Source organism: Electrophorus electricus, chromosome 1, assembly GCF_013358815.1.
Source record: "Electrophorus electricus isolate fEleEle1 chromosome 1, fEleEle1.pri, whole genome shotgun sequence".
In the NCBI taxonomy this organism is placed as follows: Eukaryota; Metazoa; Chordata; class Actinopteri; order Gymnotiformes; family Gymnotidae; genus Electrophorus; species Electrophorus electricus.
The window spans coordinates 26,371,184-26,388,683 of NC_049535.1; the positions used below are offsets into that span (position 1 = coordinate 26,371,184).

Genomic DNA, 17,500 nt, shown 5'->3' on the forward strand with positions numbered 1-17,500 from the left:
GCTTTCCTGCCTACAAGCCATTAATGCTGACCTAACATAAGGTGCTGACAGGAGAAAAAGGTTTTGGATTTTAGACAAGTTTTATATTATGATTGAAATTCCATGACTGAAATGAAGGTGAAAGTGATGAAGAAAAATGTAAAAAAGGAAAGACTGGCTGATTCTTTATAGCAGATATACCAAACTCCTGTCCTGGAAATCTGCTGCCATGAAGAGTTTACTTCAAACCCTAATCGAACACATCTGATTTAGTTATTCAAGACCTTCAGTAGCATTAGAACATTAGAAAATTATACTCGTAAAGGCAGTGGATTTTATGGACTGGACTTGGGCTCATCTGCTCTACAAAGTACATGGACAAAGACAAGTGGTTCAATGCCAACACTGCCTACTCATTTATTTATTGCGTAATGCAGTGTCCAGGATTTGTGTGAGTAGAGGAGCCTAACTGGAAGGCAGTCTTACTGGATTCTTATCATGCCCTTCATACAGAAGTGGCCTCGGTTTCCCGCTCACTCCTAAAGAATCCCATTAGCATTATTAGTGTCACTGGCACGTTTGAGGACATACACGTATGCACAATCCTGGTTAGCAACAGCCCCCTTGCGTTAAACTGCGCAATGCCACTGAGGGTGTTAAACAAACAATGTGTGTATGTGAGTGCCTGAATTGCCACCTGGTCTGGGGAAATATTGCCCTCATCTGCCACCATCCTGCGCAAGCACGCCAGAGAGCCGAACAGAGGAACCGCCAGGCCCACCCTGAGATACCTCTGGCCCTTACTGCTGAACACCAGAGTCACGCACAACGGCCTAAACCCACAGGGATGCAGGCCGAGACAGAGAAGGAGAGAGACACAAAGACAATAAAAAGATCATTCACAACAGGTACAGCATTTTCAAACATGAACCTCTATATCATAGTATGATCTTTTTTTTCCCCCTTTTTTTTTTTTACTTTAGAGTTGCAAGACTTTCATGAATAAATCAATACATTTAGCATTAATAATGCATAATTAAAATGACTTTTTATGGATAAGAAATAATGCAATTTATAATCCTGTGCATTTTTGAACAGGGCACTGTATCCCATCATCCTTGGGGAGGCACACAGGCACACACAGAGGCAGCAAAGTAGCATTAGCTAGGGCAACAACAATAAACCACATCTACTTAAGATGCATCTGTCTACGAATGACCAGTGTGGACTATGAATAAACAATGAGGTGCTGAGAATAGCTTGGGTGGCTGGGAGTGTGTGATAACCAGGCCACACAGTCATCTTGCCCTCATTTCCAGGCTAGCTGGAAAGGGACTCAGGGAAGTTTACTTGTTTGTTTGTAAGCAACTAATTTGACATTTGGAGTATATGACCAGGTCCATTATTATGTAATACCTATTTTACAAACAGGTTTCTTGTATTGTTTCAACTACTTTAAAATTTGTTGACACGTAGCCAGTTACAAAACAATTCACCAGTTCTGAGTTTATAACAAGCAGTTTTTGTTCAGTTAGAATCTAGCTAATATTAAAACTGCTGTTATCAAAACATTTTCACTTACAGTTATACCATAGATAACTTCCTCATTTTTCATATTGTTTGAAAAATCATAACCCTCTACTCTTAGTATCTAAAATTTAGAGCTTGAATTTTCTTCTCAAATATATGACACACCGAATCCACCCCCCCAAACAACAACAACAACAACAACAACAATAATGTAGTCAAACAAGCCAAAAAAGATTTGTGGCACTTCTGACGTAGGAAAATCTGATTTGTGGCTCATTTGTGCTCAACGTTCAGTGACTATTATACACCTAGGAGGACCACCAGGGGACGGTAAGCAGCGCAGAGTTTTTGGACTGTACCAAAAAAGGGAGTCACCTTCTCCTAGTACTGAATGGAAATACACTGTCGGTATAATTTTAGACTACCAGCTGCTGTCTATTAATCAACACTTATCTTTGAATAACACCATATTTTATTGCTATTTTATTGCTAAATAGAGAATGGGTTCCCTCTTGAGTCTTGGTCCTTCCAGAGTCTCTTCTTAATCCCCACCTTGGGAGTTTAGCTTGCCTTCTGTTGCCCTCGGCTTGCTCGTTATTGATATGGACCCTTACATTTGTAAAGCTGCTTTGTGACAACTTCTGTTTGTCACTCTCTCTCTCTCTCTCTCTATATATATATATATATATATATATATATATATATATATATAAACAAACTTTACCTTGACTTGACCTATTATTCTACCTACTTTGAAATACAAAACAATATTACTTAAAGTGAAATGTCTTTCTCATAAACTTTCTCATAAACTAGGTCACACATTGCCTCTTATTACTGTGATTATTATTACAAATGTTTCCCAGATCAAAAAGCTTGTTCAGTAACTGTCGACACTGGCAACAGCAGCATCAAACTCACTTCATATAGTAATACACAATAGTGACATACACACAAAGCTCAACTTTCACATACAGATACCATTTACTGCAACAGAAATGTGTTTACATCCTCTCCTGGTATAATCCTTTCTCAATTTTGTAATATAACCTGCAATAAGCTAAGAACAGTAGTGTTTAATGTCACCGACAATACTACTTTTGAGGTTGAACACATCAGCAAGCTCATTGGCAACAGAACTGGCCTTTTCATTAATATCAAGTGTGAAGGAATACAAATGTAAATGAAATAGAGCACAAGTACTTTGTGTGTGAAGAGTGAGAACCCTAAAACTTTACTCTTCTTATATATATATATATATATATATATATATATATATATATATATATATATATATATATATATATATATATATATATATATACACACACACACACACACACACACACACACACACACACACACACACACACGTACATAATTGACTGTTGGCTTGTGGGCACTACTGTGTATTCCCTTAAAAGTGACTATGTGCCCAGTGTTGTCTTAATGTGGCATAAGTTGGTAGTGCATAATAATGAGCTCATAACACTACTCAAGTAACTCAAGTTTAAGTTGGAGGTTAAGTTCAAGTAGGAGGTGGAAGTGATTGTTAAAACCTGTGAAATGTAGCAACAAACAAGCCCATAACTGAATCCTTAAGGTATACAATTAACCTGACATAAATCCTGTTTCACACAAACAGATTTGTATGTTCATGGACAACCACCAAGTCTCTGTAACAACAAACAGAGCAGGTCGGCATTTAATCAATCCTCACTGGCTGTAGGAAGTGTTCATAATGTTCTCTCTGGCTGTTTGAAACGTTCCTAATGCTGACTAATGACTCCATGCCACCAAAACTCAACTCTGTCTATTGAACAGGAACCTCAACTGGAATACCACGCTGGGGGATTCTAATTGTTTCTATATATATCCATATATCACTTGGGAGAAGTCAGTTGTGCTAACATGAGAATAACGGGGGGTGGGGGTTGGTTTAGTAGGAGAGATATACATAATGACTTGCATTTCTATTGCATATGTTTTGATGTTTATATGTTTGTGTGTGGCCAAGTGCAGCCTAAACAAAATGAAAACATGTGAATGAAATTAAGGGATGGCTATACTGCCTGTTTTAAAAGATATGTAATGAAATAGTTAATTTGTGCATGTTCACCTTGTGACAGAGCACAAGGAAATGATGGAACAGGTGTTTATTTTACTGTTTACAAATCACAGAAGGCACTTTCATTTAGCATAAGCCTCTAAACTAAACAATAATATAAGCGTCAGTTGTCTACACAATCTGTGTAGGCCTCTTATATGACTTAGGCAATGCAGAAGCAGTGAGTTGCACTGGTAGATGTTAAGAATATTTTTCTTCTCCAGTAAAGTTATATGTTTTCAGAGATTTGAGGTTTTCCAATGACAAAGATGATCTCTATTAATCTATCAATCTACTTATATGTGTGTTTGTGTGCGAGTCTGTGCATGTGCTTGAAAGACAGGAAAGAGAGATGGAGAAGAATGTGCTCCAAGCACAGCCTAGTACCATAACTAGAGTGTTCTGAGTGTGGGAGGGAGAGGCTGCTTGGTCTCGTGGCCATAAGGCAGGAATCCCAGAGAAGCAGTAAATCAGCACTTCTAATTACCAGTCTCACCTCCCCGACTGCTGATCTGCTGGAGAAGCATGTCACATGTACACTGCATGACAATATACCAGAAAAGAGCACTTGACATAAAAAAAAATTACTTGATCAAGAAATACAGGACCCGACATAAGCTTTTATTGTAAAAATATTATAATTTTGCTGGACAGTTGTGTGATAGTTTGGCCTACATTTAGCAATATATACACGTTTAATCTGTGTAGGTATTAAGTGCGAGTAATAATGAAATACAACAAAAACTACACGTGTGTGTTCACACATCGGCCTGTGTACAGTGTGAACAGTAAACTATGCATATCTGTTTGTGTTTTTGTGTCATGGCACATGTATACATCTGTGAGCATGTTTATATATGTGTGTGCATTAGTGTGTAGACATGTCGATGGGCTACTCCTCTAAACCGTTAGCAGGCCATGGTGTACATTCCCTTGCAGATCATGGTGCAGTGTGAGAAAGGTGGGGTGTGCCACTGGCTTGCAGTCTGAATGCTGCATTGTGTCTGACACAGGAGGAGCTGTTCCCAGAGCAGGGCTCTTCAACTTCAGCCTATTGTCTCTGCATAGAACCAGAGCTCTGGCCTGTTCCGTCTCTGCCTCCAGGGAAAGTACCATAAACAGATACTTCCTTTACTTCTATATATTATATGACAGGTAAGGATTCTGGTCATAATTATTACACAAGCAAGCTTGTAAATTAGTGATACTCTGCTTGATCACTCTTCATAAAAATCACTGATTGCTTAAATGTTAAGATGAAATACTAAAGGCTATGAAGCCATCCTCCAAGAGCCAGAATGCCTAGCTTGTTTGCATATAGGAAAAACAGGAAAGTATAATAGCAGATGATAAGACTCAGGACCAGCTACTGAGCTGTACTCACCTGGTTTGACGCAAAGGGATGGGAAGAGAGATGCACAAGAAAGGATCAAAGGTGTGACTCTGCTTAAGGCAATGTGGGCATGTCAAAGAAGACCTAAAGAAGACAAGAACAGAAATATACTGCACAGTGCTATCTGTCATTCAGCAAAATACAATGTGGTTCATTAAAAAATCCAATGTCCTACTATATTTGACATCAACTTGCATGATACTAGCATGTTACATTTGAGTATTATTACACTGTATATCATAAATAGTACACAAATGTCAGAGAGGAGTAATGTTAATTTCTAAAGAAAGTGAGGAAGCAGTGAACCTTTCAATACCCATTTATAGAATCAGAGAGATCAAAATACACACTATCCTCTCTTGAGATTCTTGTAATTTTACATTCGGTGATTCTCACAGCAAAACCTGACACATGCTCCAGGCATTCCATGTTACCATTTAGCTGAATGCACTGTAACAGTCAGTCCTTCTTTATAAACAGATGCAAAGATGCATCTTTAACAACTGGGACCAAGATTATCCTCAAATTTAACATCATTCTATTGCATGGCTCTTTCCACAGCTTGCACCTGACAACCCTGTGGAGAATGAGGATCACACACCGAAGGGGGGGGAGAAGCCGAAATGGGGGGGAGAGAGAGACTGAAAGAGAGAGGGAAAGACATGATCAGGGAGAGAAAGATTTAAGAAAGACTTATTCAGCTCCAGCCAGCTGCTTGCTCCTTTCCCTCTCTCTTGCTCTCTGTTTTGCTCACTTTCTTGCTCACAGTTTAGAGCTGTAGCTCACCCACAGATGTCTATTCCTGAAAGGGACACCAATCAGCTGCGCATGCTCCCTGCATACAAACAAAGCTGAGGCCCACTACAGCTGCACAGATGCTCAAAGCTGTGATTACTACTGACTGAAAGCCTCATGTTCCAAAGTATGTAGAATATAAGTCCACACATTACCATTAGATTTAAACACCCTAGGGTACACACAGCTACATAGGGCGGTCATAACTGGTCTAAATAGAAAACAGCCTAGTTGAGTGACGGGTAAAACAGAGTTTAATACACTAGACTTGTTTACCATATTTGGACTTAACCTTCTGGCCTAAAAATCAAACTTGTTTTACTTTACTTAATGGCAGTCCTTAATAAAGCAATGTAAAACAATGAAGCTGTTACATCAACATAGACCCCTTTGCACATTTACAGTAATGTGACAGTTTCCTCCAGTCACTCTTAACACTCTACTGAGGAGTGAGCAAGGACTCCTTTCAAGTTCCCTTCTAGCTGGCCTTTTCTTCCCTTCTGATTTTATTTACCTTCAGCATATGTTTCCTGTCTCCACCTCTCCTCAGTCCTGTCTCTGCACATCTTACCTAGGCCACCCCATGTATGTATCTCCACCCACATTACCATACTCACAGTTATTGGCTCAGACCCATTAGCACTCTAAATTTCCTGTTGTGTTTCTCATAATGCTGCGTATTTAAACCCCAGTGTGTTCAGGTAGCTTTGTGGTTGGGTTGGGCAGGATTTTACTGGTCTGTTCATGTGCCTTTCTGTTTCATTCTCACCTATTTGGTTTTGCCTTTTGTTTTCATGTTCAAGTATATGGAGGACACCGACATGGAGGACCTCCTCTATGAGTCAGAATCCAAGACTACAGACCAGCAATGGCCATTGTGTGTGTTTACCTTTTTGCTTGCCACTGTCTCCTGTTTTATTTCCAGCTACCTTCAGCTGGTGGAGCCAGATGTGACAAGTAAGCACTTACTTTATTACAAATGTAACATTATTTACTACAAACGTCTTGTAGAAGTACAGAGGGGTATGCGGTCATCTACAATTTTAGCACATGAGACTGCTCTCAGTTCAGCAGTGATACAGATAAACTCCAGCAACACTGTTGTACCTGTTCCACCCACACCAGAAGAACACCTAATACCATGCCACTACCATATTGGCATCAGTGCTGTGGTAAGAATGGCCTGTCAGGATATCTGGTTAACAGTTAACTGCAGCAACACCCTAGTGATTAATGGATTATATTTATGGATTATGTTTAACAAACTGTGGATGGCAATAGATGGGTTACAACTGTACACCTATAAAATGTGTAGTATAAGTGTGCTCAATAAAGTGTCTGGTGAACGTAAGTGCAAGGCAGGCTTTTCCTGTGGGTGGGTGGTAGGTGGTGAGTTTTGATAAATTGTTAATGTAAGGAATATTTATAGTAGATACATATCTGTCTACCTGAGCTGGTTCAAAATATGTCAAAACAGAAATATGAGATTTTACTAAATAGTACATTTTCTATTTGTTTCAGTCAAGTGACTCTCATGCTCAGTAAATGCCTGGTATTGGCTGTATGCTTTGTAGAAAATGTCCTTGTGTAAACCCCACTTCCAATTATTATAAAGGATGGCAAAAAGGACATTCAAGTGAGCAAGCAGGTTTCCCCTATAGCAAAGAAGGAAAAATCATTCCTCTCTTATCCAGAAAAAAGAAAAGAGTTTGAGATGAAGATTGGTCTAGGCTGAAATGTTCTCTTATCAAATCCCACCTTTCAGATAATCATTGACAGATTTGTCTTCTTTTTCTTCAACTGGCCGTTTTTTTAGACAATTCATTTTTTACTTGTACTGAAGTCTTATGATTATTATACATTTTGATGAGATATGTAAATTTTTAATAAGAGAATGACAGGTGTAAATCATTCATGTGGGTTCTAATTATAGATGCAATTCTGATTTAATCATGACAGAATATTAAATGTGACTTGCAACGCGATCAGTACATAATAGAATATTCAACAGGATGCAAATAGTTATAGATAAAATACATAAAGATTAATAAACAGAGCACACAGAGAGATTTGAAATATAGCAACAGATGTTCTGAGAGAGATTAACAACTGTGCTGAGTCAAAACCAGCAATGATGGAAATCGCACTGAGAGAGAAATTCACTTTAGTAAAATAACAAAAGTTAATCTGTTACAAGATTACTGAACTTCCTGATATAATAGTCACAAAACGTATTCAAGTGAAGCAGGAAAGAGGCCATTGTGCATAGGTACCATTTTTAATTCTTGTGCATATTTACTTAGTGTGTTTAGTGATGCTGATTGACCTCACCACAGGTACAGGAAGTCCCAAACATGACTATTTAACACGCATGTTTGCGTGTTAAACCAACCACTTTAATAAACACCCACATTTTACTTAAATATGGGGCCTACAGTACCTATGCCGTGGACATGCATTTTACCACAATATTTAAATAGAAAGCACTCTGTGCACTCTCAGTTGGGCTTGACCAAACTTTACTTCCACTATGCCCAAATGACTTTTTGAGCATGGCACTAGCAGCACCAAGCTCAAACATTGGAAAGACACACTGTAAAGACATTTATGTGAACTCAATTCATGCAGCGTGGACCCATGAAACTTTACTTTCCGCCATGAAACATCGGCGGAAGAATAGTTATTTAAATTCCAAGCAGGATCAGGCAATTGGGCAATGAATCAGTGGCTTTTCCACACAGAGTCTTCTCCAACGAAGCAAGCTAAATATTCTCACCCACTTTTTCACACACATGCAGATACCAGAAATGGGCTGTGGAGCTCTGGATGAAATTGAACCCAGGCACACAGACTGATGTACCAGCCTCAGTGGAACATGGTTGTTCTACACTGGAGTTTTAATGCAGATTTAAGGCAGATTTAGAAACTGTGTATATAGGCAATTTTATGTCAATTTCACATTGTAGCATGAGAAATTGTAAGTCGTTCTTCTCCAGAAGGTGGTGCATGCCATGACCTCCTGTGGAGCTGTTCCATTTGTGATGTGAGCTCTTGTGCTGGAAACTGTATGTTCTGGAGAGTTTTGTTTCCCTAGCCTATTTTGAGCTGTCACATTTGCAGCAGCTGAAACCATCTTTTTGCAGAGCTCTACTTTTATTAAATTTGTGTAAAATCCAATCAAAAATCCAAAAGTTCACATGCCCATAACTTCAAGACCTTTATAATGTAAGTTCAGCTTGAGTCTTCTCCTTACAGAACAGTGGCAAACATTAAATGAGAAAATATCAGATGTTATCTTTCTACCTATCACCATTTAATGTGAATCTATCAAATCAATGAGCTTCTCCATGTCCCCACCATTCACGCATACAGCCCTACATCAACAGCAGGTTCAGACCTAGCAATAAAACTTTTTATATCATTGAGAAAACATCTGCAGATAATTTGGATTGGCTATTGACATTCACTCAAAGTTAGCTCCAGTTTCTTCATCTCCTGGGTGTTTTTTTAATGAAAGTAGCATAAAGCATAGGCAGAACTATAAATTCAATACCTTGATAATGTAAGACCAGCTTGAGAATGCTTTAAACTGCCTATGTAATCCTCTTCTTACAGATCAATGGCAAACATTAAATGAGAAAATATCAGATGTCATCTTATAAACTTTTTCTCAAAAGTCCTAGTGCCTTTTTCTTCAAATTCATGTGAAACTGATCGAATCATGTTTAACTTTGTCACAAATTCCACAAGCACACAGATCAGGGAAAAATGGAGAAATTTAGACTGTACTACAAAAAAATGACATGAAATAACCTCATGAAATAATCACTTATAAAATACGGTGTCAGTGGTCTGCATATAGTGGGAATCTTATAGCTAGAAGTAGTTCCCTTTTCAAAAAAAAAAAAAAAAAAAAAATCACATGACCAAATTCTATAAAAAAGCTAATTATATAAATGAACAAATTCTATTTTAAAAATCTATAAATTCTATGAAAATGTCTCTGAGTACAAAGAGGACAGAGAATTCTGAAGTTAATATGGGTGGTTGAAGAGACAAGATTACACTGTTAATTGACCTATTTCATCATGTGGCACAGATACGCGACATAAACCTAGCCTAGCTACTATGTGGACACACCCATATGACAGCTGCAGAAGCAGAAAAGTTTGTGTTTGCAAGTTTCACAGCAGGGAGGTAATGAGCAGAAGAGTTCTGACTGAAAACTAAACCACTAATTTAACCAGTTCTGAGCAGATGGATGAGAGAACACAAACACACAAATGATGCCTGGTATAACTTCTATAAGGTATATATCTTAGAATTCGTCAGACAGTAAACATAGACTGTTCACTTTAATTAGTATTTAAAGTTTACAACTATGCAGGGCTGCACTGCATTGGTTAGCATGGTCTGCTGAGAGAGAGTGATAGAGAGAGAAGGAGAGAGAGAGTGTAAGAGAAGGAGAAAAAAGGGAGTGAGAGAGAGAGGTGAGGGAATGGTATTGATTTTCAGACTAATGGCACTATAGAAAAACAGCTCTTCCATATTTCATTAAACTCTGATGTTAACAAGACGAATTTAAATCACTGTCAGTACCCATCACCACTTAATGCGAATCCATCAATGGGCTTCTCCATGTTTACCATTCACTCACACAGCCCTACATCAACAGCAGGTTTAAATCTAGTAGGGAAACATCTTATATAATTGAGAAAACATCTGCAGATAATTTGGACTGGCTATTGACATTCACTCTTTGGCATACAGCGCAGAACGCTTGAGGTTCTTCATCTCCAGGGAGCTTAATGGTAGTAGCATAATGCATAAAGGTAGAACTAAAACAGAAATATAAATAGCAAGCATAACAGAGATTAATAAATTTTTTATGTAAGAGATGTGTAGCGCTGCTCACTATGATGTAATCCTTAGTCCTTCATGGTTACAGAGAGCATTATTTTAACATTTACAGTGATTGTACAGTTACATTGTTAGTTAGAGCAGATTAACTCAGAATCTGCCATTCATACAAATAATTATCGTGTCTCAGTTAGTATTCAAATGTCCCAGCTGGATGAAAACCTCTGGTTCCACTTTCTGGCAAAGGGTTCCCTGAAGCTCAACCAAAATAAAAAAATAAACAGGGAGAAAAAAAGGGGGAAAGTAATGTTGTTATAACAGTTTATGGCAGGATGAGAGATAGCGACAGGAAGAACAGAAGAGCACATTTTCACTCACTGTGATGTACCATGTGGGGTTTAAACATACAGCCAGATAGGCATTGATATAAGATGGTTAAATCACTGCCTACCTTTAATATATTTCTAGCTGGCCTGTTAACACTATGTACATGTTAAATTCATCACTGATGAGCAACTGGACTGCTTTTTGCTTTGCATGCCAACTGGCTATGCCAAATATTCTTTCATCTTGAATTCTTTCATTCCTCAATGCCAACTACCAAATATGCAAGCACTCACGTAAAAGGCAAAGAACATGGGTGCAGCTGCAGTATATGGAGCCCCGACACACACACACACACACACACACACACACACACACACACACACACACAATCATTCCTCACACCACACCCATACTGAGTAATTACAACTCCAACTTTGGTGAAATAAGGAAGGTCCACTTATCCTCATTCCCTTAGGACTCTCAGATATATATTAATACCATTAGCATTAGTTTAGAAGAGCTAGTTCTGGTAATTAAGGCATAATCCAAGGATTTGAGAGGAATTAAGTTTGATATGGGAACAATGGATGATATTCTCAGATGGCTATTGTGATGGAAAATATTATCCGATCATGTATGTCCTATTTTCTTTATTAAATTACTCTTTTAATCATGTCTGACTTGCTGTTTATTCAAATTTCCACCACACTATGCAGATATCTATTGGGAATTCAAAGTGTCTAAACAAGTTGATAAATGAGCGAATGCATATAGCTGGAATACTAAAGCAAGGTGATGGGTAGCAAATAACACAAAGGTCATTGTTTTGCTTCCCAGGGCGCAAACATACTATAATTCTCATAGATATGCAAGTGGAGAATAGTGTCTGTAAAAATATGTCTTGTAAAGTAAAATGTGAGATGAAACCATTCAACTTCAAAAATTAAACTATTTCACTCACATCTTAACATTTTTATTGCACTATTCTGACAATTACAATTCAGTGCCTATATCACAGTACAAAGCCTTTACTTGAATGTCCCATTTCCAGTTAATGGCTATGTGTCAGAAATGATCTGGATCCTGTTTATGATAAAATTGGCTGTGGTGTAGTTAGTGAGCAAATCAGATTATTAGTGGTCTTCAGAGGCTTCTGAATATTTGGAGGGAGGTGTTTAAGGCAACTCTGGAGGAGGGTACATCAAGGGAAGAGTTTTGCTCTTGGCTTAAAAAAATGTAGCTTGCTGTCAGAATATGGTGCTGGCATGCTGCTCAAAGGAAGATTAAAATTTGCAGGGATAAAGGCAGAGATCTCTCGTCATATCAAAGCACGTTTCTGAGAAAGCAGACACTTGGACTGCCCTTGAACCCACAACCTTTTGCTCATGGAATGCCCTGAAAATCTAACAACTTGCCTGGATCAGCATCAGCTCTTGTCCTTGCCATCTGCTCGACCAGAGTCAACCATATTTAGCATGTTACTGTAAGAAATACCTCGCTGGAGAAAAACGAGACTGGAATGGGGCACTTTGCTTTTTACTGGGATAAAGGAACTCAAGCCAAGCTTCTGAAATCTCCCTCGCCCCAACACAAAAAAGGTTAATGTGGAATGTAAAATATACAGTCCTGGAATTAAGGGCATAACACTCTGCCAAGTAAGATAGCTACAATTCCTGCACAGCTTGCAGAACCTCTTTTTAATTTGTTACTATGTATTAGCAATGTATGAGGCAATGAGGTGGCCCCTGCTGAGGTGAGCTTTTGGAATGCTCACCTACATAACATGGCTGTGCAGTGCAACAGTGACACTTAGACACTCACTTGTACTGGGCTTGGAAGTGCTCTTGAACAAAGCTGTGACATACACAGGTCTGGTGCTCTGGAGACTCTGATGCTGGTATTTCTTCTCCCCCAGCAAGACCCTGAAATAAACAACAGAGTTTAACACAGAAACAATAAAGGGTTCAAAAACACTGATGTGGGGAGAAAAAAGGCTAGAGACATGGTATTTTATAGCATAATTATTTGTCATGACTACAACCTACAAACACAAATGTTAAGATTAGATGAGTAAAGCCTTTGACATAATTTATACAAAAATCAGGTCTCTCATGACAACAGGAAACGTTTCTTGACAAGATCAGTTCAAACTGATCGTGCTTTCATATAAAATCCTAGGTTGCCTTTACAACTTTATATTCACCACTTTGTGTGCTTGCTTGTTAACAGAAAATGCTCTTCAAAGGCAAGTGAAACAGCTGAACTGATCTGAATTCTAGCACAGCCAGTGCACATCTTGTCCTTATAGTCCTAGTTTTTATTTAATCACCCTGAGACTGGCAAGATCTGCTTATGAGACAGATAAAGACTACTGGTACAGCTCATCACTGAGCCACTCATGACAGGCATCCAAACTAATAAGGCATGTGGAAAAGAGTTGGAGGGTGAGAGGGAGGACTGCTTATCATCATCAATAGTGTATTGATGATATAAACAAAAGCAATACAACACTGAGTTTTGGATGAAGCTTTACAGAAAACTACACCAGCAACACTATTCAACTCTGTAGCTAGGGAACAGTGAAATGTAGAACTGTGAGAGCATGCCAAGGAAACAAATACATTTATGTTGCACAGTTACAACAAACAGCAGCAGGAAAGTGTTTATTGTAAAATGTATTACATTTGCCAAAAAATGGTATTGGCGCATCATCATGCCTTACAATCCTAACATATTACTCAACTGATATCAACATATAGAAGGCGGTGAGGTACAGAGTGCAGCTCTCAGCACAAGACAGAAGAGCATATTGGATTTAAAGGTCATTTGAACGAAGGATTTTTTAGGGCTAGGTGATATTGAAAATTAATTATCACGATACAACCTTTTTAAAATAAATAAATAAATAAATCAAATCAAATCACCAATTGGCTGATGTAACATTTTACTGATGTGGAAATCTGAAATTTGAATCAAGTCATTTAATGCATAACATTTCAGTGCTTGATGTACATTTTCCACATTTATAGCCCACCCTCTGTATGTGTTGCACTCTGGTAAAGAGTTTCCGGTCAAAAAATTTGAAATGTTCTCTAGTACCCTAATGGTTGCTCCTGTATCAATCCAGATTTTAACAATCCAAGAAATAAAATAGCAGCTGTCAGCAGCCGAGTGGCAGTCAGAATGCAGGACTTTTATTTCATCAGAATGAAGCGCTTTCAAAAGCTGAAAAGTTAGTGGGCACATCATGTTTCTATGGTTACAGTGGTTAGTTGAGCCATTTTTCCTATCAACACAAAATGTGCTCTAGGAAGTGCTTTTCCATGCAAAATGTTACAATCTGAATTAGTTCTTTTTCCCAGTTATTATCACATCTCATAGGCATTGGGTCACGTGTTGGTTATCACATCCTATTACACAGTCCTATTTTACCTTCATTACTGTGCAAAAGTAATGTAAAGACATTACAGGATATGATGACATCCCAGAAGCACACTATTGTCTTGGTACTTTTAGATACATTTTACAGTTCAGGTATATTCAGCTTTAATTGTTACCAAAAGGTCACACATTCTTTTTATAAAAATGCAACGATAGATGCCAAAGGCTCAAATTTTAGTTTACTAATTAAAATATGATGTTGAAAATTCTGTGAATTTCCCCAATGTGCGGCTATGCAGTCCCATACTCAGCAAACTCCGATGCACTGTGTGTCCTGATACCTTTCTAGTCAGCATTAACTTTTTAAAAGCAATTTCTGCTACAGTAGCTCTTCTCTTAGATCATAACAGACAGAGGTTCACTCCCCATGTGCATCAATGAGCTTTGGGTGCTCATGACCACACTGGTTGTCCTTCCTTGGACCTCTTTTGGTAAGTTTCACCCTCTGCATATCGGGAACACCCCACAAGACCTGATGTTTTGGAGATCCTCTGACCCATTCATCCAGCCATCACAGTATGGGCCTTGGCAAAGTCACTTAGATCCAGACTTGCTGCCTTATATAATCGTGCCCCTTGACAGAGGCCACTGTAAGGTAATCATTGTTATTCACTTCACCCGTCAGTGGTTTTAATGGTGTGGTTGGTCAGTGTAGGGACAATCATTTGGTGCTGTTTGCTGACAGTAATATTATTCATACAAGCATAAATTTTTAAAAAGTGTCAATCTTACTTGGGATTATAAAAATCTAATTAATGCAAAGTTACTGCAATAAATCTTGGTTAACTGTTCACAGTGAGCCAAAATGGATACAGAGAGATCCATCTGTACTAATCTGCCTTGATGAACAATGTCAATGAAATCACAAACTTATTCATTTTACTGAGATAAGTCTTTTTTGAAACAATACTGGCACTAAACAATGAGTTTAACTTTAAATAATATTTACCTGATTCACAAATTGATCTCAGAGAGAAATTCTAGTGCATAAATAGAAACAGAAACAAAAAGTCCCAGGTTGGCTACTGAGACATAACTGCTCCCTCCTTTAAAAGTAGGTGTAAACAGAAACTTTTAATTTGTAATTGAAAAGTGATGTCCTCACCTCCAAGTGTGAAACTTGTATTAATACATTACCCTGATAGAAAGACTGATTTGTCAGTCAGTAAATAAAGCAAAATCTTCTAAAGTCTCAGAAAAGCTGTTTTGGATTATATACTATAGGGAATGTACATTCTCTGTCTGTCTGTCTTAGGAATGTACCACTGCTCTCTCCTACCCAGAGTACCTTCACTCTAAATGTCTTATCTGCCCCTCACATTTTCTTTCTGCATCTCCTTTCTCACTCTGTTCACTCCCTGGTCTATCTAATACTCTTTAGCCAATAATTAGGGCTCTGAAGTGCATGCAAGGCAGTACCCAAACACACAATGAGAGACAAAAACACTGCTCGCTCTCTCTTTAACGGCTGCTTGGGCTGAAGGGTTCAGCAAAATCTCTCGTGGTATTAAAGTGCTTGTGGGTCAAGTAGTTACATGCTGCCAGCTGCAACCAAACGGGCTTTAGCAGCTTGATTTAAAGCAGAATGCTGGGGCCCATAAATAGGTGATTTCTAATGAGAACATCCCTATTCAGCAAACTAAGGAGAAATACAGGGCAAATCAGGTCTTTACTCCAGCAGAAGTCACAGATATGGTACTCTCAATTTCTAGGCAATGCAACATTGCTCGGAAAAACAGACCCACTGCTAAGGAATGAGCCCTCCTGCTTGAGGGATGTCCATCACTTTTTTTTTTTCATAGTCCTGTAGGCTATGAAAACCAAGACCTGAGGGATTCACAGAAGCGTGAACATTTGGTAAATAGTGCAAGTTAGTCAGGATTTCTTGCTGACATATAAAGAAAATATGCCTCCCTGCTCACTGACAGTAACATTTTGCCAAATTTAATGCATCTGATAGCACCCCTACTGCCTATTCTGCTTAGATTCCCACACAAAAGTTGTAACCATGCCCCACCATCCTTCCCACTGTGGGAAAGGCACTGTTGCATGAATACATTCCAATGATTCCAATGTTATCTTTTCAGAGAGAATGAAAACACTTCAGAGCATTCGTTTTGCCTTATCACCTCAGTAAATTCCCTTGACCAGCCAACTCACTGTGGTAAGTGGGAGGACTGAGGTTTCATATGATAACAGATTCTACCGCATGAGTGGGAACACTTTACTGTAAGGCATGTATGCACACACCAACATGGTCAGTGACAATGTCTGAATGATTACTTCAGGTTAGGGCAAAAGGTATCAAGTTAGGGCAAGAAACAGTGACATAGGATGTTTCTATTATTTCATATTATGAACAAGCCTGGTAACCCATAGTACAATGTCCAAATCTAAAATTAAGATGACTTAATGAGGAATAGAAACTTGAGAATACCTTTTAACTATTACCCATTAAAATTATAAGTAATTATCACAAGCATAGATAGAAATGCTTCAGAAGTTAAAATTTTGAGCTAGTTTTTGCTACACCTTGTTTTTCATAGAGACAATCAAACCTTTATCAACTATGCTGCAGTTTGAGAAAGATTATTAGATAGACTTGCATTCACTTGCCCAAAGTGACTACAAAGGCTCAAAGAAGTACCAAGAAGTACTGGAATGTGTACTAACTGTAAAATATAAATAAACGCAATATATGGGTGTTGGGCATATGCGGGTTTTAGAAATATAACCACCTATGTTGGCTAAATCATTAGGACAAATGGATTTTTCAAGGTTAATGATGAATTAGCCAGGATTTATACATGACACAATAGGATAATGTAAAATAACAAAGGTTTGTCACTGACTTCAATACATGTCATAAGTAATATACAGTAGAGTACAAATGGGTCAGCTACATATAAACCTATTTTCTTCAGCTCTGCCATAGCTTAGTCCAGTGCTGTTCTCTCTCGGGTGATTTCCACAGTCCTGGCTTTTCTCCTGTATGCTATCACTCCTTGAGGGGAAGCAAGAGGTTGAACAACATCAAAGGCTTTGAGAAAAAAAAAAAAAAAAAAAAA

At 38.3% G+C, this 17,500-nt stretch overlaps 1 protein-coding gene across 1 annotated transcript in view; it reads right to left on the minus strand.

The window, feature by feature from the left end:
- Positions 1-17,500, minus strand: part of usp43b (ubiquitin specific peptidase 43b) — a 63,905-nt gene that overhangs the window by 21,548 nt on the left and 24,857 nt on the right. The window contains exons 3-5 of the mRNA XM_027003396.2: positions 12,813-12,913; positions 5,001-5,093; positions 677-812 (exon numbers count right to left, since the gene is read on the minus strand). Of these exons, the coding sequence (XP_026859197.2) occupies positions 677-812; positions 5,001-5,093; positions 12,813-12,913 (330 nt within the window). The remainder of the gene's footprint in view (positions 1-676; positions 813-5,000; positions 5,094-12,812; positions 12,914-17,500) is intronic.